The 22,835-nt window shown below is 42.6% G+C and overlaps 1 protein-coding gene across 1 annotated transcript in view; it reads right to left on the minus strand.

Annotated features, from left to right (window-relative positions):
* Positions 1-3,542: 3,542 nt before the first annotated feature.
* The window catches only part of LOC128360945 (scavenger receptor cysteine-rich type 1 protein M130-like), a 58,585-nt gene continuing 39,292 nt past the window's right edge, over positions 3,543-22,835 (minus strand). Inside the window, exons 4-9 of the mRNA XM_053321507.1 lie at positions 11,415-11,720; positions 10,935-11,222; positions 6,541-6,846; positions 6,067-6,348; positions 3,950-3,995; positions 3,543-3,918 (exon numbers count right to left, since the gene is read on the minus strand). Coding sequence (XP_053177482.1) covers positions 3,955-3,995; positions 6,067-6,348; positions 6,541-6,846; positions 10,935-11,222; positions 11,415-11,720 — 1,223 coding nt within the window. The 3' untranslated portion in view covers positions 3,543-3,918; positions 3,950-3,954. The remainder of the gene's footprint in view (positions 3,919-3,949; positions 3,996-6,066; positions 6,349-6,540; positions 6,847-10,934; positions 11,223-11,414; positions 11,721-22,835) is intronic.

Genomic DNA, 22,835 nt, shown 5'->3' on the forward strand with positions numbered 1-22,835 from the left:
TGAACTAAAGTACATGTTTGACCTCAGTCTACGTCTTGGTAGGGCCCCAACACTGTGGAAGACATCATGTCTTATCCCTGTCCAAAAGAAGCCACACCCAAGCCAACTCAATGACTTCCAGCCGGTCGCCCTCAGAGACTGCTTTTGCACATACTCAGACCCCAGTCACTAGACCCCAGTCACTAGACCCACTACAGTTTGCATACCAGGAGAAGGTTGGAGTGGACGATGCCATCACATATCTACTGCACAGGACACATTCTCACCTGGACAAGGGGGAAGGCGCTGTGAGAATCATGTTCTTTGATTTTTCCAGCTCTTTCAACAACATCCAACCCCTCATGCTAGGAGACAAGCTCTTGCAGATGGGTGTGGACGCTCACCTGGTATCCTGGATTACTGACTACCTGACAGGGCAGCCACAATTCGTCAGACTAAAGGACTGCCTCTCTGACACTGTGGTATGCAGCACTGGAGCACCTCAGGGAACCGTGCTCTCTCCTGTCCTGTTCTCCCTGTATACATCTGGCTTCAGCTACAACAAGGAGTCATGAGTACAGGAGCCTGGTGGAGGACTTCGTGCAAACTCAACCACCTACAACTTAACACTGCTAAGACCTAGGAGATGGTGGTGGATTTCCATAGGTCTAAGCCTGCACTGCTACCAGTCTCCATTGAGGGAGTCAATGTGGAGGTGGTAAGCACATATAAGTATCTGGGGGTACATCTGATGCCATCTACAAGAAAGTACAGAGCTGGCTGTACTTCCTGAAGAGGCTACGGACCTTCAGTGTCTGCAGCAAACTCCTCAGGATGTTTGACCATTCTGTGGTCGCCAGCATCCTATTCTATGCGGTGGTGTGCTGGGGAGGAAGCGCTAAGAAGAGCGATGACAGGCGACTGGATAGGCTGGTAAAGAAAGCTGGCTCTGTTGTGGGAGCTGAACTGGAGAGCATCACTTCCGTAGCAGACAAAAGGACCCTGAGCAATCACCATCATCCAGCAGAAGAGCTTGATCAGCTGGAGACTACGCTCACTGTCATGCAAAACTGACAGACTGAGTAAATCATTTGTCCCTAGGGCCATACAACTGTACAATCTGGCAATAAAAGGAAAAGAAATAGACTTCTCTGCTGAATCTCCACCCTCTGTATCACTGTTCTACCTCAATAATCACAATGGTTACCGGTTATCTATCTATCTATCTATCTATCTACAGTGTTGGGGAGTAACGAATTACATGTAACGACGTTACGTAATTTAATTACAAAATTTACATAATTGTAATCCGTTACATTACTGTAAGAAAATGCGTAATTAAATTACAGTTGCTTTTGGAAATTTCCATGAGTACATTTATTCTGTCCCCTACGTGCGTGGCTTCACGGAGTGACAGATAGCTAAACACTTTGTTCGTGAAGTAAGTTGAAGTCTGTTTACTGTAGATCTTTGTCACCGTACTCAACAATGCCAAGAACAGTCTTTCTTTCTTGTTAACTACAAATAAACACAGAAAAACGTCCATACATATACATAGAAAAGGTGTTATAAATGAGTAAATATGTTACATATAAGAAAAATATGAATTTTAGCATTCACTTATAAATCTTGAAAAATATGAAATAAACCATCACAATATTCGAAACTATGAATAATACAAATATAATTTATAATATAAACTTACAAACAAAGCTTCTCCAAAGCTCAACAGCGACAGATGCAATGGATTACAGGACAGTGGCACGTTGTCACACAAAACTAAACAAGATGGCTGCTCTCATCTGAGACCCTAATCACATGACCGTGATAACCAATAAAAAACAAGGACTTTCATACTAAAAGAGCACCTTGCAAAATACCACTAGGAGGCACTGTAGAGCAACATCACAACATTATTAGTTACATTTGAAAAATCGCCGCAAAAACTCAGATTTATCGAATATGTTTTTTTTCATATCAACCTCCTCCTTCCTTGGATCCTGATGCTGTCTCTGGTCATGTGCCATTCAGTCAAACTCAGCAACATGTCGGAGGCGCAGTAGAATACGTTCCTGTGTTGGAAATACAAACACAGACATCCCATCTCCCGCACATGATAGCAGCTCCCTGACGACCGCAAATAAAAAACACAATCTCCTGGAATCTGGAGTGAGTGAGCAGAGTGCACACTAGAGAGTGTCTGTGCACGTGTGTATATGTGTGACTATAAATTCAGTGTGCGTGAGAGCAAAGCTTCCTTATACGACACCGATCGCACCCCCCGTACCGACACCAAGTGTAACCCCCCCCCGCGGAACAAAACTCCCTTGGGAGGGTTGGGATGTCTGCAAACACCACTTCATACAGAAAGCAGACAAAGGCCCTAACACAGTACAGTAACACTATCAGGTCTTAAAATGTGAAAATGGTTAACAGTCGAGAGCATTCATTCAAAATGAAGAAAAGTAATCAAAATGTGATCAAGTTAGTTACATTACTTTGAGAAATTAATTGAAATAGTTACACTACTATTACATTTTCAACAGGGTAACTTGTAATTGTAACCAACTACATTTCCAAAGTAATCTTCCCAACACTATTTATCTAGTAAGTGAGGAGAGAATATGAACAGTACCAGTGACGTGCGGTCAGGGGAGGCAGGTGAGTCCGTGCCTCACCTGTTATCATGGAAAAAGACTTAAAAATGAAAAAAATAATAAATGCTTATATTTGTCCAGTGATTTACACTATAACGTTATTTTCTACATAACTTTACCAGTTTCAGATTATTTTTAATTCAAAATCGCTGAATTTTCACATGTACTGATCAAACACTGAAAAGAGACGCGCAGTGAGGCAGCAGCGAGACGAGCCTCACCATGGATTGCGCAATGACTCGGTTTACTGCGCTGGCATGCTATGCAGTGAGACAGTACAGCTATACAGCTGTCTCTCTGTATGTCGCTATTAACATGTTCAAACACTTTTACTATATGAACTACATTTCCATATTTTAGCTGATGATATAATGTACAGTGTTTGTAGCGTGTTTCGTGTGCTGAGCCGAACCCTAACCCATAAAACGGCTGCAAAAAGTCACTAAGTGAGGCACGCAGTTCTCTGGCCTCATGGCAGGGGGCGCTCCTGATCCCAGTGATTCTTATTACGACTCATTAGCTGCAGAATAAGTGACAGTAAGCTACAACTACAGTGAGCAAGTCGGCAAGTCATCCGTTTTGTTCCTTCTTGTCTGGCCTTTTTTCAGTATGGAGGATTACATAGACAAATTAAGTTTTTTAAATTAAATGTGTTTTTTGTGTGCTACAGTTTGTATGTGTAAAGAAAGCTGATATGAGATTTTAAACATAACCTGTTAACTGCTGCCAATCAAATGGTGAATAAGCTACTCTGTATACACACTATACACACTATTACACACTACTACACACTATACACACTACTCTGTGGGGTTCATATGTTTGTGAGTCTGATTGTGATGAAGTCAGTGCTTCACCAGACATGAACCTCACCGCACGTCACTGAACAGTACGTAAAGGGTTAAGTAAAAATGTTAAAGCTGTTCACAAGAGAGATTAATATTCTGTCAAACTATAATTATAAACAGATAATTATGTTACAAATGGTCCAATCAGATCTCCTCTCTGCTCTTCTTCTAGTGGTTTTAATAAAGGTCTTACTACTTCCTGTTTTGGCACTGAGCGTTGGTGCTGGATGGAAATCAGAAGCTGTGGAATCGAACAATATGGACGCCATTCCTCGCCGTGCTGAGCTGCAAAAACCTGTCAGACTGAGAGGAGAGATGAAACCAAACGTGAATTTCTTCTTCAGAGGGTTTGTGTGGCTCCTCGGAGGTCCTACTCTGCTCCCCGAGCCCCTTCCTCTCCAGCCGGCTCTCCTTCCTCTCCAGCCGGCTCTCCTTCAGCTCTGGAAACACCCAGGTTATAATAAGTCAGCTCAATGTTCTCCTGTGGGTCTGACTTCTGCCCCCTGCTGGCCTGGAGAGACATGACAACACAGATCTAAGTGACTGCATCACTCCTCTCTGCAGTATAAACAGGCTGAGTGCTTCATTTCAACCAGTCCTCTAAACAAACATGTTCAGTACCTTCAGGATGAAATAGAGGGCAGTGTTAAACAGCAGCAGAGCCACCAGCAGGACGACCAGTCTGATGATAAAAACTGTTCTGTGAAATGTCTCATCTGGACCTGATGAGACACATTCAGTCATCACATTAGATCACATGACATCATGAGGACAACAGCTCCCATCAAACAGAAACTTTAATGACGTTAAATCTCCTAAAATCAGTGAAGTCTGAAGCAGCTTGTTGATTCAGCTCTTAGAGAATAAGTTCATCTGATCCTCTCTGTATGCTGATGATGTTCAACAAAAACCACTAATGTGTTCACAGCTGCTTTGAAAGAATGAATGAAAGTCTGCTGATTCTCTCCTTAAAGCTCCTGTCTGCTTAAAATGATTCAACTGATTGTTAACAGTCAACATCTTTACATGCAGTTAAATCACATGTGATCCTGGTGAAGCTCTGAGTTCATCATGTAAACCCTGTTTATTATCATTATAGTGCTTATCTGGCTTCACTTTTACTTTCCACTACAACACAGTTGTTATGGTTGAATAATGTTAAAGAAGCCGGGAAGGAAACAGTTTACAGCTCCTTCATCAGATTGTGACTCAGCTCTCTGTAGGTCGCTGGGTCGCTCCGGCTGCCTCATGACTTTTTATCAAACATGGAAACAAAGTCAGTGTGACGTCTCAGTTGGACTGAGCTTCACACTCTGCTTCAGCTTACCTGTGACAGTGAGAGAGAGCACACGGCTCTCAGAGGAGAAGTTATGAGAAAAAACATAGACGCCATAAACACAGCTGTAGCTTCCTTGGTGGGCGGGGTCTGCAGCAGGAAACAGGAAGTCAGCAGAGTGATTGACAGCTGGCTGGGTGTAGTTGTATGCTGTGTTGGAGGAGGTGAAGGTGAGCTGGAAGGAGCCTCCTGGGTACTGAGGCTGGACGGAGCAGCTGATGGTGAATCTGGAGCCCTGGAGAACCTGAAACCCCTGCTGCTGGGCCCCGGAGACCCCGTCCATGGTAGGAGACACAGAGATGATTGGCTGAAGCAGCAGGTCTGTAAATACAGAGAGGTGATTGGCTGAAGCAGCAGGTCTGTAAATACAGAGAGGTGTGGCACCCTGAACATTTTAGGGGCTCAGATTATTTTCAGATGTGTTGTTGTATTAGTTTGTTATGTTAGTGACTGGCGCTGTAATCCTTTGCTGAAGGAAGTTAGCCCAGTCATAGTGGACACAGTCACAGTAGAAGCAACAGGAGAGTACTGATGCTAGACTGTCTTTTTGTTGTGTATTTCACTACAAATAAAACCATCTGGCACCTGGATGAACATTGTCTACATTCAGTGTGGAACAAGATGATGAATCCTTCTTCTTCTGTGAGAAGCTGAATGTTGTTTTCTCCTCATTTGTTTGTTGAGATAAATGAACGTTGATCACTGAGAGATGATCACACAGCACAGAGAACTCCTACATTCATATGTAATACAGAGGAGTCAGAGAGCAGAGGAGGAAACACATTAACATCCTCAGCTGCCTTCAGATCAGACAGAAAACAGCTGCAGTTTGATTCATCTGAGACCATCAACATGTTAATAAGACATTCATACAACACTGCATACACAATAGTTTCCTACATAAATGATGGGAAGATATTTAACCTGTTAGCAAACTGTTGCTTCTTTGTTCAGACACAGACCAACAACTATATTCATTTGTGATGTAGTTGTTTGTAAGGTGGATGTGACTGAGCTGGCTCAGGAGAACTGCAGAGTGTGTGAGTGAACCACAGCAGGTTGATTAAAGGTTCAGATTGTTTCAGTTTGAATCAATGAGCCTCCAGGAACAAGCTAACTTCTCTACCCTTTAGGAAGCCGTCATCCTCCATAAGTTTACAGTTCAGTTCAATGGAAACCACCAACTATCACTGTGACAGAGGAAGGAGAGTATTACTGTCAGAGATGATGTCACTGATGGACTTACCTGAGCAGGTGAGCTCCACCATGGAGGAAGAGGAATGTGATGATGATATACAGTCCCTCAGTGTAGATCCAGCCTGAACACAGTCAGTTCTGATCAACCATACAGGTCTGTATGAGTCATCTCTGCTTCCTGTTGAAACAGCAGAGCCACAGGCCAATTCTCTGCAGGCAACAGCTGCTTCCTTCAGGGTCCAGCCAGAGTCACTCATTGGTTTCCACTCTCCATCTTTCACCTCCAGTGTACCTGCACAGCGACTGGCTCCTCCCACCAACCTGACAGGTTCTGAATAGAAACAAGAGAGTCATCAGTAAAAGAATAAAGTGAGTTTCATTAAAACAGAAACAAGAGAGTCATCAGTAAAAGAATAAAGTGAGTTTCATTAGAACAGAAACAAGAGAGTCATCAGTAAAAGAATAAAGTGAGTTTCATTAGAACAGAAATGAAGACAAATCAAAGCTGCAGCTCCTCTTCTACCTGAGCAGGTGAGTCCAACAGCTTTACCAGGTGAGCAGGTTCTTCTAGCTGAGTCTGATCTTCTACAGTCCAGGAGAGCAGACTCATGGCCTTCACACTGGAACTCTTTGGTCCACATTGGAGCCTCCACTTCTCCATAGAGCGCCCCCTGGAGGACTGAAGGAGCCCCACAGCCAAGCTCCCTACAGACCACCTCTGCATCCTGCTGGTCAAAGTCAGCTTCACACACTGAGGACCACGACTGCTCAGACTTCACCTCCAGTCTGCCTGAACACAGACTAGCCCCATTCACCAGCCTGACAGAGTCTGGAGAGAGAGAGGATTTATTATTTAATACTGATCTTTATTTACCACCTTATATATCATGACACATATAAAACATCTCAGGAGGTCCCCTCCTGGAGCTGTGGAGTCTCTGGTAGCTGGGCCTCGGCCTCTGGACAGGAATTGATCAGATTTTATTGATACCAATACAATAATCTATTCTGCTAGTTGGTCCAGTTCTTCATGGATTCTCTTATCAATTCCTGATCAAATGTTTTGTGTGGAAAGAAATTGTCCTACACAAGTTTCAGGGACAACAAAACAGTTTGATTGTCTCCACTGTTAATCAATGATGTTGCATGCTGATGAATATGTTGGTAAGATAAATAACATGCAAATAATGCACAGCCAACAGTTCATTACTTAAATAATGAATTTGAAAGTGTAGCAGCATAGAAATGCAGTTGTTTTGCTGCCATAATTGTACACAGCCGGTTGCTAGGGCGACAGTGTATAAGTACGGCCCTTCCCCTTGCGCTCCCTCTGACGCATCACTTCCGGGTCAAGGTGTTTTCCCGTGCAGGTAAATGTCATGCGCTGTTGCTGCTTTAACTCACTGATCGCCAGGGCTCTCAAGTTTCATGAAAAGTGTGGCGTGAGATAATCCCCCACCCCTTTCCCAAACGGACCTCCCGGGGGGGCGGGGGGGAGGGGTGGTTGTGCGCAATCACTCTCTAGCGTGCTCCCTTGTTCGTTCACTCCAGATTCATGGAGATTGGAGATTGGATCTCATTTGGTTGAGGGAGCCACTATCAATATACGGGAGAATTGGGATGTCTGGATTAGTTTATGTATATATTAATTTCTGACAAATGACAGGTGTGTGTGTGTGGGTGTGGGGGGGACTTCTGATTGGCGCGAACTCAAGGTTGTATGAAGTCAGTGCAGACAGAGGTCTCACTCCCCACGTACTTCTGTGTGGTGTGAGACCGTGAGAACTGGCTTGAATGCGTGAGACTTGAGACCACTGCTGATCGCGTAGTGTCTTCGTTAAAGATTGATTATTATTATTACAGAGTAGCGACCGAGTGCTCCGCTCCATGTAGTGTCGCTTCTGTCGGTGGTAAGTCTCTCTCTCTCTGTGTGTTTGAGTGCTGTTCAGCTGTAGCTAATGCTAGTGTGGTCACAGGTAGATGTAGCTAATGCTAGTGTGGTCGCAGGTAGACGTAGCTAACGCTAGTGTGGTCACAGGTAGATGTAGCTAACGCTAGTGTGGTCACAGGTAGATGTAGCTAACTCTAGTGTGGTCACAGGTAGATGTAGCTAACGCTAGTGTGGTCGCAGGTAGATGTAGCTAACGCTAGCGTGGTCGCAGGTAGATGTAGCTAACGCTAGTGTGGTCGCAGGTAGATGTAGCTAATGCTAGTGTGGTCGCAGGTAGATGTAACTAACGCTACTGTGGTCACAGGTAGATGTAGCTAACGCTAGTGTGGTCACAGGTAGATGTAGCTAACGCTAGTGTGGTCCCAGGTAGATGTAACTAACGCTAGTGCGGTCACAGGTAGATGTAACTAACGCTAGTGCGGTCACAGGTAGATGTAGCTAACGCTAGTGTGGTCACAGGTAGAAGTAGCCAACGCTAGTGTGGTCGCAGGTAGATGTAGCTAATGGGGGGGGGGGGGGGGGGGGTTCAGTGGGGTCAGGCCATCTTATCTGTTTTCTTGTCTTTCCTTTGAATTTATTGGTTGTTAATTTATCTTAGTTTTCCTTGTCATGAAATATATTTTTTTTATATATATATATTTTTGGGCTTTTGCCTTTAATGGACAGGTCAGTAGAGATAGACAGGAAACAGGAGGCAGAGAGGGGGCAATGACACGCAGGAGAGGACTCGAACACGAAGGATTCGAACCGGGGTCGCCTGCAGCGAGGACTACAGCCTCAACACATGGGGTGGGTGCGCTACCCGCTGAGCTATGCTCAACCCCTGTTGTTTTTCTTTTGAAGTAATTTGTTATTAATTGAAATTCTAATTAATTAATTGAATAATTATTTTTGTCTTCTAATTTTTGTGGATTTCTAGTCTTGGGTTGTGCAGTAATACTTCATTTGTTTTGGTTGCTTTATTTTGATGTCTATATTTTATCTATTTGTATTATTATTGTGCAGTTTGACTGTGTGTTGCGTTTCACTAATTGTGCTTCTTTCTCCTTCCCCTCTCGTTGCTGAGAGCCAGCGGTGGTGGTGGTGGTGTCCCGGGTGTCGGTTTCCCCTGTTTAACACACTACGGTGTCTCCAGCAGCACCTAGTTCATTGCTACCTCCTCTGCAGCTCTGTGCTGCTCTATAGATTCAGGCTGCGGCTGGCTTAGCCTCTAACGGACAGTTTTAACTTTAGCTCATTTTTAACTGTACAATGATTTAATCCTATTTTCTGGATCATTTGTATTTGCTTCTCTTTAATTGATTTGGTGATTTGTTCAGTTAGTTTCTAGTTTATTTTGATATTCTGATTATTTTCTTTGTAATTTAGATATTGCTTTGTGGTTATTTGTTTTCTTTACTTTTGGTTAAATTTGTTTACTTTTGTTTAATCTAAGTAAATTATTTTCTTTAGTCAATATTATTTAATTATTGCTTAAATTGTCTTTTTTAATTTACACATTGTTGTATATTTGACTTCTCTGTAATTATCTTTTTGTTTATCCTTTCTCAGTTGCTGCCTGCCGGTGGTGTCCTTCCTGTGTGCTGTGCTCTGGTGTTGGTGATATCACAAGTGTGTGGCTGCCACGTGTGCTTGGGTGAACCCTTTTCTTTTTTCGTTTTGAGTCCCGTTCCCCTTCACTAGTCCTTCCCCACCAGTAAGCCTCAGCCACTGATTAGGTTCTTTTTATCTTTATCTTGTTGTATGAATGAATTTTAACATAATAATTTGTAGTAAAATAATTTTGTACTTGGAAACATTCGTCTTGCCTGAGTAGAACGAACCTATGTCGTCACTGTACTTTTTATGGTGACTTTGATAAGTGATAAATAATTACTTGGGTGCAATTCCCAAGGTGGCGTTGTCGAGCAACACAAATTCAAATTGAAAGCCCTTACTGCTATCGCCACAAAAGCATCTAACAGTCTCCTGCCTCTATGAACAGCAGTGCCAATCACATGCTGCTTGTTCCAGCTGTGTAAGTGTCATTTGTGTTCAGACACAGACCAACAACTATATTCATTTGTGATGTAGTTGTTTGTAAGGTGGATGTGACTGAGCTGGCTCAGGAGAACTGCAGAGTGTGTGAGTGAACCACAGCAGGTTGATTAAAGGTTCAGATTGTTTCAGTTTGAATCAATGAGCCTCCAGGAACAAGTACCTCGGGGTCTTGTTCACAGTGAGGGAAGGATGGAACGGGAGATCGACAGGCGGATCGGTGCGGCGTCTGCAGTAATGCGGACTCTGCACGGATCCGTCGTGGTGAAGAGGGAGCTGAGCCGAAAGGCAGAGCTCTCGATTTACCAGTCCATCTTGGTTCCTACCCTCACCTCTGGTCATGAGCTTTGGGTAGTGACCGAAAGAACAAGATCGCGGGTACAAGCGGCCGAAATGAGCTTCCTCCGTAGGCTGGCTGGGCTCTCCCTTAGAGATAGGGTGAGAAGCTCAGTTATCCGGAGGGAGCTCGGAGTAGACCCGCTGCTCCTCCGCGTCGAGAGGAGCCAGATGAGGTGGTTCGGGCATCTCATCAGGATGCCTCCCGGACGCCTCCCTGGTGAGGTGTTCAGGGCACGTCCCACCGGTAGGAGATCCCGAGGAAGACCCAGGACACGCTGGAGAGACTATGTCTCTCGGCTGGCCTGGGAACGCCTCGGGGTCCCCCGGGAAGAGCTGGACGAAGTGGCTGGGGAGAGGGAAGTCTGGGCTTCCCTGCTTAGGCTGCTGCCCCCGCGACCCGACCCCGGATAAGCGGAAGAAGATGGATGGATGGATGGATGGAGCCTCCAGGAATAAGCTAACTTCTCTACCCTTTAGGAAGCCTTCATCCTCCATAAGTTTACAGTTCAGTTCAATGGAAACCACCAACTATCACTGTGACAGAGGAAGGAGAGTATTACTGTCAGAGATGATGTCACTGATGGACTTACCTGAGCAGGTGAGCTCCACCATGGAGGAAGAGGAATCTGATGATACACAGTCCCTCAGTGTAGATCCAGACTGAAGACAGTCACCTCTGATCCACCATACAGGTCTGTCCGAGGACTCATCTCTGCTTCCTGTTGAAACAGCAGAGCCACAGTCCAATTCTCTGCAGGCAACAGCTGCTTCCTTCAGGATCCAGTCAGAGAAAGAGTCATCCACTGGTTTCCACTCTCCCTGTTTCACCTCCAGTGTACCTGCACAGCGACTGGCTCCTCCCACCAACCTGACAGGCTCTGAACAGAAACAAGAGAGTCATCAGTAAAAGAATAAAGTGAGTTTCATTAGAACAGAAACAAGAGAGTCATCAGTAAAAGAATAAAGTGAGTTTCATTAGAACAGAAACAAGAGAGTCATCAGTAAAAGAATAAAGTGAGTTTCATTAGAACAAAAATGAAGACAAATCAAAGCTGCAGCTCCTCTTCTACCTGAGCAGGTGAGTCCAACAGCTTTACCAGGTGAGCAGGTTCTTCTAGCTGAGTCTGATCTTCTACAGTCCAGGAGAGCAGACTCATTGCCTCCACACTGGAACTCTTTGGTCCACATTGGAGCCTCCACTTCTCCATAGAGCGCCCCCTGGAGGACTGAAGGAGTCCCACAGCCAAGCTCCCTACAGACCACCTCTGCATCCTGCTGGTCAAAGTCAGCTTCACACACTGAGGACCACGACTGCTCAGACTTCACCTCCAGTCTGCCTGAACACAGACTAGTCCCATTCACCAGCCTGACAGAGTCTGGAGAGAGAGAGGATTTAATATTTAATACTGATCTTTATTTATTACCTTATATATCATGACAAATATAAAACATCTCAGGTGGTCCCCTCCTGGAGCTGTGGAGTCTCTGGTAGCCGGGCCTCTGGACAGGAATTGATCAGATTATATTGATACCAATACAATAATCTATTCTGCTAGTTGGTCCAGTTCTTCATTGATTCTCTTATCAATTCCTGATCAAATGTTTTGTGTGGAAATAAATTGTCCTACACAAGTTTCAGGGACAACAAAACAGTTTGATTGTCTCCACTGTTAATCAATGATGTTGCATGCTGATGAATATGTTGGTAAGATAAATAACATGCAAATAATGCACAGCCAACAGTTCATTACTTAAATAATGAATTTGAAAGCATCTAACAGTCTCCTGCCTCTATGAACAGCAGTGCCAATCACATGCTGCTTGTTCCAGCTGTGTCAGTGTAATGGTTATAAGAATGCTGTAATTCTGAATGAATGAATGGAAACAATATGAGTTAAAACATATTTAAACATGTGTGTAAAAGGAAAAGATAAAGGTGCTGAGTTCAAATGCTGTAATTCATTGTTCTATCAAAGGGATTGATTTATAAACACACTATGATCTGCAGAGCAAGGTTATCTGTGATCCATTGCTCTGACCTTTCAGGTAAAACAGGTTAAAAAAGATAAATAGGATAAAAAGATGATCTGTGTTTAAAATGTAGACTCATCAACCTTCTGTAATGTTTAAAATACACTTTAAGTTACATTTAGCAGTGTTCTCTTATTTCCCTGAGTTTCCTTTTTTCTGAGAGTTTTAAGTTCTAGTTTGTAACTACTGATCTGTTTTAGATTGCTAAGGTCTGGTTCAGCCTGTGTAGAGGAACAGCAGGTCTGTAAATACAGAGAGGTGATTGGCTGAAGCAGCAGGTCTGTAAATACAGAGAGGTGATTGGCTGAAGCAGCAGGTCTGTAAATACAGAGAGGTGATTGGCTGAGGTAGCAGGTCTGTAAATACAGAGAGGTGATTGGCTGAAGCAGCAGGTCTGTAAATACAGAGAGGTGATTGGCTGAAGCAGCAGGTCTGTAAATAGAGAGAGGTGATTGGCTGAAGCAGCAGGTCTGTAAATACAGAGAGGTGATTGGCTGAAGCAGCAGGTCTGTAAATACAGAGAGGTGTGGCACCCTGGACACTTTAGGGGCTCAGATTATTTTCAGATGTGTTGTTGTATTAGTTTGTTATGTTAGTGACTGGCGCTGTAATCCTTTGCTGAAGGAAGTTAGCCCAGTCATAGTGGACACAGTCACAGTAGAAGCAACAGGAGAGTACTGATGCTAGACTGTCTTTTTGTTGTGTATTTCACTACAAATAAAACCATCTGGCACCTGGATGAACATTGCAGAGCTGCCAACTCACGCTTTCGGCGTGTGACACACGATTTTGCCTGTTTTCACACGCACTCACGCCATACATCCATTTTCTCACGCAAAACAAAATCCGATCTTGGGCTGAGACTCGTTCGTTCCTTTTCAAACTCCCCGACGGTAGATGGCGCTAAGAAGCGCCACTGTAACAAGTTGCATAGACATCCTTGCGACAGAAGAAGAGTTACAAGGAGACTGGCGGGAGAAGCTTGAGAAAGAAGAAGAAAGATCTGAGTATCTGAGCGCAGAGACTAGGCATGTTGTTACAATCAGTGTCACATATCGTTAATTAAGAAATCACTCTCTTAAACTTTAAATCTTGAAAGAAATTCATTTGTGTGCATGAACTTGATTTTGTGTGGTAAATGTAAACTCAGCTGCTGTAAACCTTATACAGTCTATGTTGTAAACAAGCAGCAGGGGAGCACCTTAGGCTATCTCGTCGTGTACTGCATCATGCTCAAAATATCAGCTCATGTTTATTCAGGCTACTCACATAGTATTTATCTTTTTATTAACAGGGCAAAGAAAAGGACTCACTGAAGACTTCTCCAAACAGCACTTCAAACTGGTAAGATGTAGGCCTATTCCAAAGTATTTAACATAAAGACAGGAAATATGTGCAATTGAAGTAGGCATGTTTTGTTTTTTTAACTGAGAGTAGAGTTATTAAACCAACATGACCATTTGAATTGTTTAAGGTTGAAAAGATGTCTCGTAAAAGACCTTTGCCAGGCCCAGGACAAAACAGAAATATGTTGCATTACTTAAAGAACCAGCCGAGTCAGAAAAGACAGTCAGACCAAATTAAAGCAGGACAAGAGACAGAGGAGCAACACAGTCAGAGAGAGCCAGAGCCGGAGACGGGACAGAGAGAGCAACAGACAGGACAGATTAGAGGAGCAACAGAAGTAGAGGAGCAACAGACAGGGCCGATAGAAGCACATGCAGAGGAGCAACAGACAGGAGAACAACTGACAGTACAGATGGAAGAGGACACAGAGGGACAGGCTGAAGAGACTGCCCCAATCCATCAGCAGGGCCAGAGTAGTCGTGCTCAGGCTGGAGCGGCAACCTACAGAACTCTGTTCAAAAATAAGTGGACCACTTCATGGCCATTCATTACCAGAGGGAGCCTCAACACACACTACTGGTGTGCAGTCTGTCGAATTGAGAATTCATGTTCCCACCAGGGTGTGGCTGATGTAGTCCGCCATATAAAAAGTAAAGGCCACCAAGAGAAACAACAAGCTCTTCAGTCCACAGCCACAATATCACAGTATACAATGCTGTTCCCTCTGTTGGAGGGATGTCAGCACAAGAGGTTAAGATATGATATGTGTAACAGTCCTGTGAAGATTCAGTCAAGGGTTTTGTGATCTAGTTGATCACGGTAAAGTCATGGTTGATAGTTTGGTTTGTATTTCAGTGTAGTGCAGTCCAATTTTCTTAATTTGAGATCTTAATTGCTGAATGTCACAGGTTTTTATCACAGGTGTCCATTTGAAATAAACTATAATCATTTTTAATTTCTTTCAGACAAGAAGGGCTGAGGTCAAAATGACAGCTGGGTTGGTAGTTCATAATGTTCCTCTAGCTTTTGCTGACCACCTGGGGCCTCTCCTAAAAGACTGTTTTGGAGATTCGAAGACGGCGCAGGACTACAGGTGTGCCAGGACTAAGTCATCCTGCATTATTAATGAAGCACTCGCGCCTTATTTTACACAAGAGCTTGTGAAGGAGCTCAAAAACGTCCCGTATACCCTTGTTACACATGGGTCAAATGACACAGGTATTTCCCAAACTATTTATCTCTTCTGCAAAACATTTGTGTTGGAATTATTGTATATAAGTTATCCCATATTTACCCCTTTTCTATAATCATTAGTCCTTATGGTGTACAAGCATGCTGTTTTTTAAGGTTGTTTTTCAGGACTCTTTGAAGACCTGTGACCCTGCACAGGACGACTATCTGAAGATCTGCGACCAACCTGTGATCCTGCACAGGACGACTATCTGAAGTTTTATGGCCAAACTGTAACCCTTATAAAAAGGTCTTTGAAGTGTGTGTGTCCACCCGAGGCAGACCAGCTGCAGATCAGTGACCTATTTATGACCGATGTGTGACCCCTACCCCTTAGAGCAAAATTGACTATGTAAATTAGGGACTCCCTTAAAGCAATAAAAAGAAAGGGTTCGGCAAGATTTGCTCAGAGCGGGTTGGAGATCTTAACTGAGCAGATCTGTCCGTTCTCCTTGCAAGTAAAAACTCTAATCCTGTTGTCTTCTCTCCTTTGTTTGATATTTTTAAGTGTTTTAGGTTGACTGAACCTGACATTAACTTGGTCCATTCGAGCCGGAGACCAACAAACCTAAAAGGATTCCAGCAGGCTGGTAAACTCCAGGAAGACTGTGGCCACAGCAGATTCTAAAATCCTTTTCCAGGACTGGGTTTTGCCCGCCTGTTGGGATCTGAAGGTTGACGGTTGTTCGAGAGGAGAAAGACGACAGTGGTGAGTTAGAGTTTGTTAAAAACAAGCGATTGACTGAGAGTCTTTGCGCGTTGTGATAAAAAAACCCTGAGAATACTAGTCACTATCAGGTAACGAGAGGGGCGACGGAGTCCAAAAATATCCGTGTAAAGTAAAATAGGCCTAGTGGACAACGGTGTCCTGTAAGCTCAGTGAAACGTACGTGAGTGAATGAGAGTGTGAGTGGAAATGAAATACCACTAGGTATTTTTATTTCATACCAAAATAGTAGGATTGTAAACAGCAAACCTCTTGTGGATGCAAAGGCAAGAATTCTCCACTCGAAAGAGTTGAAGTGAGAATTACCACAACAGGAATTTTCTTGCTGTCCTACTAACAAGAAACCAGTTTTTAGAACACCCTAGGTGTTAAATAACTGGATACAAATTCTTAAAAATGGGGAAAGGAGTGAGTAAACAAAAAGAGAAACTAGTCTCAAGAGATTGGAAGTATATTGAAACCCAGGATCCTGGTAAAATTAAACATCTAGATAAATGGATAAGGAAATATGAGTTTGATGGCAGATTAAATACACAAAAAATAACTGCTTTGCAAGACGCAATAAGAACAAAAACTAAAGGTAATCCTAAAAAGATGAAGGATGAAGGTTATGATGATACAGAGTTTTGGAAGAGTGAAGCAGAGAAAAGAAGAGAGGGAGAGAGAAAGTGTAAGAAAGAGGGACAAGAGAGAAAGGAAGAAGAAGGAAATAGACAGTTGATGTTTCAAAGGAAAGAGGATGATGAAACAGGGCCAGTGAAGCGAAGAGAAGTTAGACATGAGGAAGAAGGAGGAGAGGCAGCGGCAGATAGAGAAAGATTGTATCCTAATTTATCTACTGGAGCACCTCCTGAGTATGAGGAAACAAACCCCCGAAGACCAAACACCAGAAGTCAGGGTCCGACCCAATGGGGGTGGTCCACAACCTTAGGGCAAGTAATGTCACCTGTGGTGACACCAGTAAGACGGATGACTAATTGGTGGCAAGGATCCCCATCAGGGGAGTCCACATCCGCACCTGAAGTTGATGAAAACAGAGATAAGATTCCAGCTTTTTCAGCCTTTCCAATGATAGAGGTAGCAAATCCAATTGCAGGTGGACAAGATAATAATCCTGCTACTATACTGGTTTATAGAACCTGGACTATGGAGGATGTTAAGAAAGCTGTAGCCGGAGTGACTCCTTATAAGGAGGATATTGCTCAGTTTTGTGCTGACATGGAAAGTCTGAGACACTCATATCACCTGAATGGTGAAGAGGTACAGCAGATTTGGATGACTGTTTTGGGGTCTGATTGGCATTATGTGAGAGGAAATTGGAACCCAGTGAATGCTGGCGTAGTGCTGGCACATGGTGATGCCGAATTAGGTAACCGAGTAAGAGGTCTTCAGGAGAGAGTTACCCAACGGTTCAGGCGTAGAGCAAATTATGTGGAAATCGGAAGAGTAAAACAAAGAGAAGATGAACCATTTGAGGAATATCAGATAAGAATGACTATTGCTTTCAAAACTCATAGTGGGCTTCAAGATGATAATCAACCAAATGGGCCTTTTCAGCAACAGCTAAAAAATGCTCTTCATGCAGGATCTAAAGATGCAATCCGTAGTTGGGTGACTAAGCATTACATAGGACTTCCAACAGGAACTCTTGATGAATATGTTAATCACGCTTTGCATGCAGAGAAAGTTGTAAAAGAAAAGAACAGGAGTAAGAAGGCTGTAGAGACCTTTTACCATGACATGGAAGAAATCCTCTACCAGGGAGGAGGTAGAGTAGGTGCTAGAGGAAGAGGAATAAATTATAGAGGCAGAAGAGGAGGAGCAAGAAGAGGGGGAGCAGGAAGGGGAAATTTTAGACAGAACAGAAACCCTTTCTGTTGTTGGAGTTGCGGTAAAGAAGGCCATATTGCCAAAGATTGTTCAGAAAGAAAGTATACTTCAGCCTGACTAGGCCAAGAATGGCAGGCAAAGTGTCATCAGGAGAGTGAACAGGATAAGACAAATGGAGATCTTTTAAATTTACAAGATATACTCTCAATGGATGATGTGAAACCTGAAGTAAGATTGTTGGTAAATGGCAAACTTATTACGTTTTTGTGTGACACAGGAGCTTGCAGAACTACCTGTAGGGAAGGTGTACCACAGGCTAAAACTAATGGCAATGTTGTAGTAGTAAGATCTGCAAGCGGGAAGTTAACTGAAGTTGAAGAATCTGAGCCAGTGTGGCTAAGAGATCCAGATGGCTCGTCTTGCCGTCTATCCATTCTGATGTTTCCAGAATGTCCAGTTAACCTCCTTGGGAGAGATGGGTTGTTGTTATTAGGATTGGCATTGGTGCCTACGCCAGAAGGGCGAATTGTAGTTAAAAGAAAAGCAGAACTACAGATGGGAGACTTTTTTGTTCTCCGAGGGATATGACTACCACATTATTTCTATTCCCTTGATGTTCTTAATAAACCACCCCATAAGAACGCAGATGTACTCCTAACTGAAGGAAGAAATACTATATCAAAGCCACAAGACCAAATGAGTAAGGATGATTTGCATATCACTCTTTGGTATAAAACAACTCCTGGTCCAGACAGAGAGTATGAAGTTAAATTGGCTAAAATGACTCCCACAAAAGTAACAGTGACATATGTGTATGGAGATGGAAAAAGTACAGCAGTTGCAGCGGTATCTTTAAGAGCCTCTGAAATGAGCATGCACAAGTCATGGTATGCGCCCCACATATCTCTGTACAAAGACCCAGATAAAGACTGGAAAGATTTGGGAAAGATAATCCAGCAAGGGGAGAACGCTACTGACTGGATAGCCACGTCAGTCAATACATGGGCTAGTTTATCAACAGGCCTGATTAAAAAGGCTCTGTTTTGGCAGATACAAGTACAAGAAGGAATACATTTGCATGTGTTCCCCTCTGACAAACAGTGACAAATAATGTTAACAGACGCAGAGGAAGATTTGTTAAAGAATATTCCTGATGAACTATGGTCTAAAGGACCAACTGATGTTGGGCTGGTGAAAGGAGCTTTACCTGTTCAAATTAGACCTAAGACAGAATATAGACCCTGTGTGAGACAATATCCACTGAAACAAGACGCACTTGAAGGGATCAAACCAGTAATTGCAGACTTGATTTCAGCAGGAGTGATAATTAAATGTGACGATTCACCTTGCAATACACCTATATTTCCAGTTAAAAAGCAAGCACCGTCTGTAGGATGGCGCATGGTGCAAGATTTGCAAGCTGTGAATAATGCAGTGATTCAGAGAGCTCCGTGTGTCCCAGACCCATATACACTGTTGAATTCTTTAAGACCAGATGCTAAAGTATTTACTGTAGTGGATATCAGTAATGCGTTCTTCTCTGTACCTATAGATAAAGATAGTCAATATTGGTTCGCATTTACCTTTGGAGGCCAAAGATACACCTATACTAGATTGCCTCAAGGTTATTGTGAAAGTCCAACTATCTATTCTCAAGTAATGAGTGCAAGCATGGCTAAGTTTCAACCCCCAGGGGGAAGTCAAGTTCTAATATATGTAGATGACGTGTTATTAGCCTCTCCTGATTTGGAAACATGTAAAGAAGACACTTTAGCTTTACTAAAGCATTTGGCTGAAGAGGGCCATAAAGTAAGCAAAAGTAAACTCCAAATGTGTAAAATGCAAGTTAAATACTTAGGACATAATCTAAGTATGGGAGGAAGAACAATAATGGAAGACAGAAAGGTTGCAATTCTCCAAGCTCCAAAACCTTTAACAAAAAAGCAGATGATGTCATTTCTGGGGTTAACAAATTATTGCAGAATTTGGGTACCAAACTATGCTGAAATAACGGCACCGTTAAGTAGATTGATGTATGAAGAGGACCTTAAAATGACATCTCAGCTAAAATGGACTGAAGAAGCTGAAAAAGCTTTCTGTGAAGTAAAGCAAGTGTTAGTGTCCAGTACAGCACTAGCATTGCCAGACTATAACAAACCATTCATTCAGATGGTTGACTGTAAAGGTCATTTTATGACCTCTGTATTGGCACAACAATATGGAGATAAGATGAAGCCTATAGCGTATTTTTCATCAAAGCTAGATAGTGTAGCTTGTGCACTACCACATTGTGTAAGAGCAGTGATAGCAGCCTCCATGGCTGTGGAAACAAGTGCAACTATAGTATTGTTTCATCCTTTGACATTGGAAGTACCACATGCAGTCTCGGCACTGTTGTTACAGACAAATATGACATTTTTGTCACCAGCAAGACACTTGTCTTGCATGTCCACTTTACTGTCCCAGCCGCATCTTACTATTGAAAGATGTACAACCCTAAATCCCGCCACCTTATTACCATTACCAGAAGATGGAATGAAGCATGACTGTCAAGATTTAGCAGAACAAATGGCAAAAAGTAGAGAGGATTTAAAAGATTTACCATTAGAAACAGGAGAAATTTTGTTTGTGGATGGTTCCTCTAAAAAAGATGAAAAGGGTAAAACGCAAACAGGATATGCAGTGGTGACTCAAACTACAGTGCTAAAAGCAGAAAAATTACCTTCACACTATTCGGCACAAGCAGCTGAACTCATAGCTCTAACTGAAGCATGTAAATTAATGAAGGATAAAGAGACAACTATCTACACAGATAGTCAGTATGCATTCGCTGCAGTACATGTATTTGCGCAGTATTGGAATAATAGAGGTATGAATACCTCTACTGGAAAACCTGTAACACACGCAGCGCTCCTATCTGACCTATTGCAGTCAGTGCAGTTACCAAGAAAAATAGCAGTATGCAAATGTGCAGCGCACACATCTGGTACTGATAAAGTTTCTCTAGGAAATGCATTTGCAGATAAAACCGCGAAAGCAGCTGCAGCAGGTCAAATCAATATACTGACCTTAGAAGAACAAACTAATTTAGATGATACCATATTAAAAGACATGCAACAACAAAGTCCACAATCTGAAAAAAGCATTTGGGAAAAGAATGGAGCTAAATTACAAAATGACATCTATGTATGACCAAATAATAAACCTATCCTTCCAAAAAATTTATATAAATGGGCAGCAATATTGAGTCATGGCGTTACGCATGTCTCAACAGGAGGGATGGTAGGACAAGTACATCAATACTATACCACTTATGGATTCAACTCTTATTCAAAAAATTTTTGCAGGGCATGTTTGACCTGTGCTAAACATAATCCACAAGGAAATTTGAGACCGCGTAGAGGGCGTTTTCCCACACCTCAGTACCCGTTTCAAATTATCCATATGGACTTTATAGAGTTAAACCAAAGTGAAGGGAAAAAGTATTGTTTGGTCATAATAGATGCATTTTCAAAATGGATTGAACTTTTCCCAACCAAGAATCCAGACGCTTTGACGGTGGCAAAAGCACTTTGTAAGGATATTATTCCCAGGTATGGCATTCCTGAGAAGATATATAGTGATAATGGAACCCATTTCGTTAACCAAGTGGTTAAAAAGATTGGTGTAATGTTCCACATAGATTTAAAAAATCATTGTGCATACCACCCTCAAAGTGCAGGATTAGTAGAAAGGATGAATGGAACAATTAAGAATAGGCTGAAGAAATGTATGGAGGAAACAGGCAGATTATGGACACAGTGTTTAGACTTGGTAAAATTGTATATTAATATTACAAGCACTACTGGGTTAACACCATATGAAACATTATTTGGAAGACCTTATAGGTTACCTCAATTTAAGAATCAATGGGAAATAGATGAAGAGGCTAATCTAGCTGATTACATGAGAAACATGCTGGAAAAACAGAAACCGAAACAAACTGATGAAAATCCTTCTGTTTCCCAGCAGGAAATCCAATTAGTGAAACCAGGAGATTGGGTGCTAATAAGAAGCATAAAGAAGAAACACTGGCACTCACCAAAGTGGGAAGGGCCGTATCAGGTATTAATAACAACCCCCACAGCATTAAAAATAGCAGAAAGATCAACTTGGATCCATTTAACACACTGTAAAAAGATCATTTCGACTGAAGACTCCGACAGGGGAGGTGAGCCAAAGACCGATAATAGGGTGGACCTGGACATTTAGAGTTCAGGTACACCTGAAAGTCAGTGAAGATCTTACAAGCCACCAAACCTAGTAGAGGAGGTTGTTCAGTCAAAATGACTCCAAGATGGTTGTGTGTTGCAATTCGGTATTGGTTCCTATTCCTATTAGCAATTCTGATCTTTCTGTTTGTTTGGTGTTTGTGGGAACCACCTAAGCCTGATAGACCAATGAACACTGTCCAGACATATTCTGAAAATGTCACTTATCACATCAATGAAACAAAGATGAAGTCATTAATTCGTATTAAGAGAAATACTGCAGACGATGTGACGTGCGGAGAGGGCATACAGACTAGACATAACCCTTTAGTTTTCTGTTCTCCAAAAAATCAAACTGCTCTGATAATAATTCCATATTCCGCACTTAGAAATGATGCCAATGATAAAGGACAAAGCTGGGGAGCGGCATATGAATGGTATGCCACTATTGGTTACGGATGGGGAGCGCTGATTGGAGAAACTGAGTACGATTGGTCAGAATGGTCAACATATGGAGCTATAGAAATGAGAGAAAAATTCAGCATGAATAAAACCAAGGATGGTCTAGTACTAAAATATCAGTCTGATAAATCTGAGTGTAAACCTATTTGTACTCATAAAAATGATCTTACAACTGAAAATCTTTTGAAGTGGTTGATATAAGTGAAATGAGAATTTGAGCAAATATGTGATAAACAGGAGGGAAATGTTGGAATTATTGTATATAAGTTATCCCATATTTACCCCTTTTCTATAATCATTAGTCCTTATGGTGTACAAGCATGCTGTTTTTTAAGGTTGTTTTTCAGGACTCTTTGAAGACCTGTGACCCTGCACAGGACGACTATCTGAAGATCTGCGACCAACCTGTGATCCTGCACAGGACGACTATCTGAAGTTTTATGGCCAAACTGTAACCCTTATAAAAAGGTCTTTGAAGTGTGTGTGTCCACCCGAGGCAGACCAGCTGCAGATCAGTGACCTATTTATGACCGATGTGTGACCCCTACCCCTTAGAGCAAAATTGACTATGTAAATTAGGGACTCCCTTAAAGCAATAAAAAGAAAGGGTTCGG

This window comes from Scomber japonicus, chromosome 6 (genome assembly GCF_027409825.1).
Source record: "Scomber japonicus isolate fScoJap1 chromosome 6, fScoJap1.pri, whole genome shotgun sequence".
In the NCBI taxonomy this organism is placed as follows: Eukaryota; Metazoa; Chordata; class Actinopteri; order Scombriformes; family Scombridae; genus Scomber; species Scomber japonicus.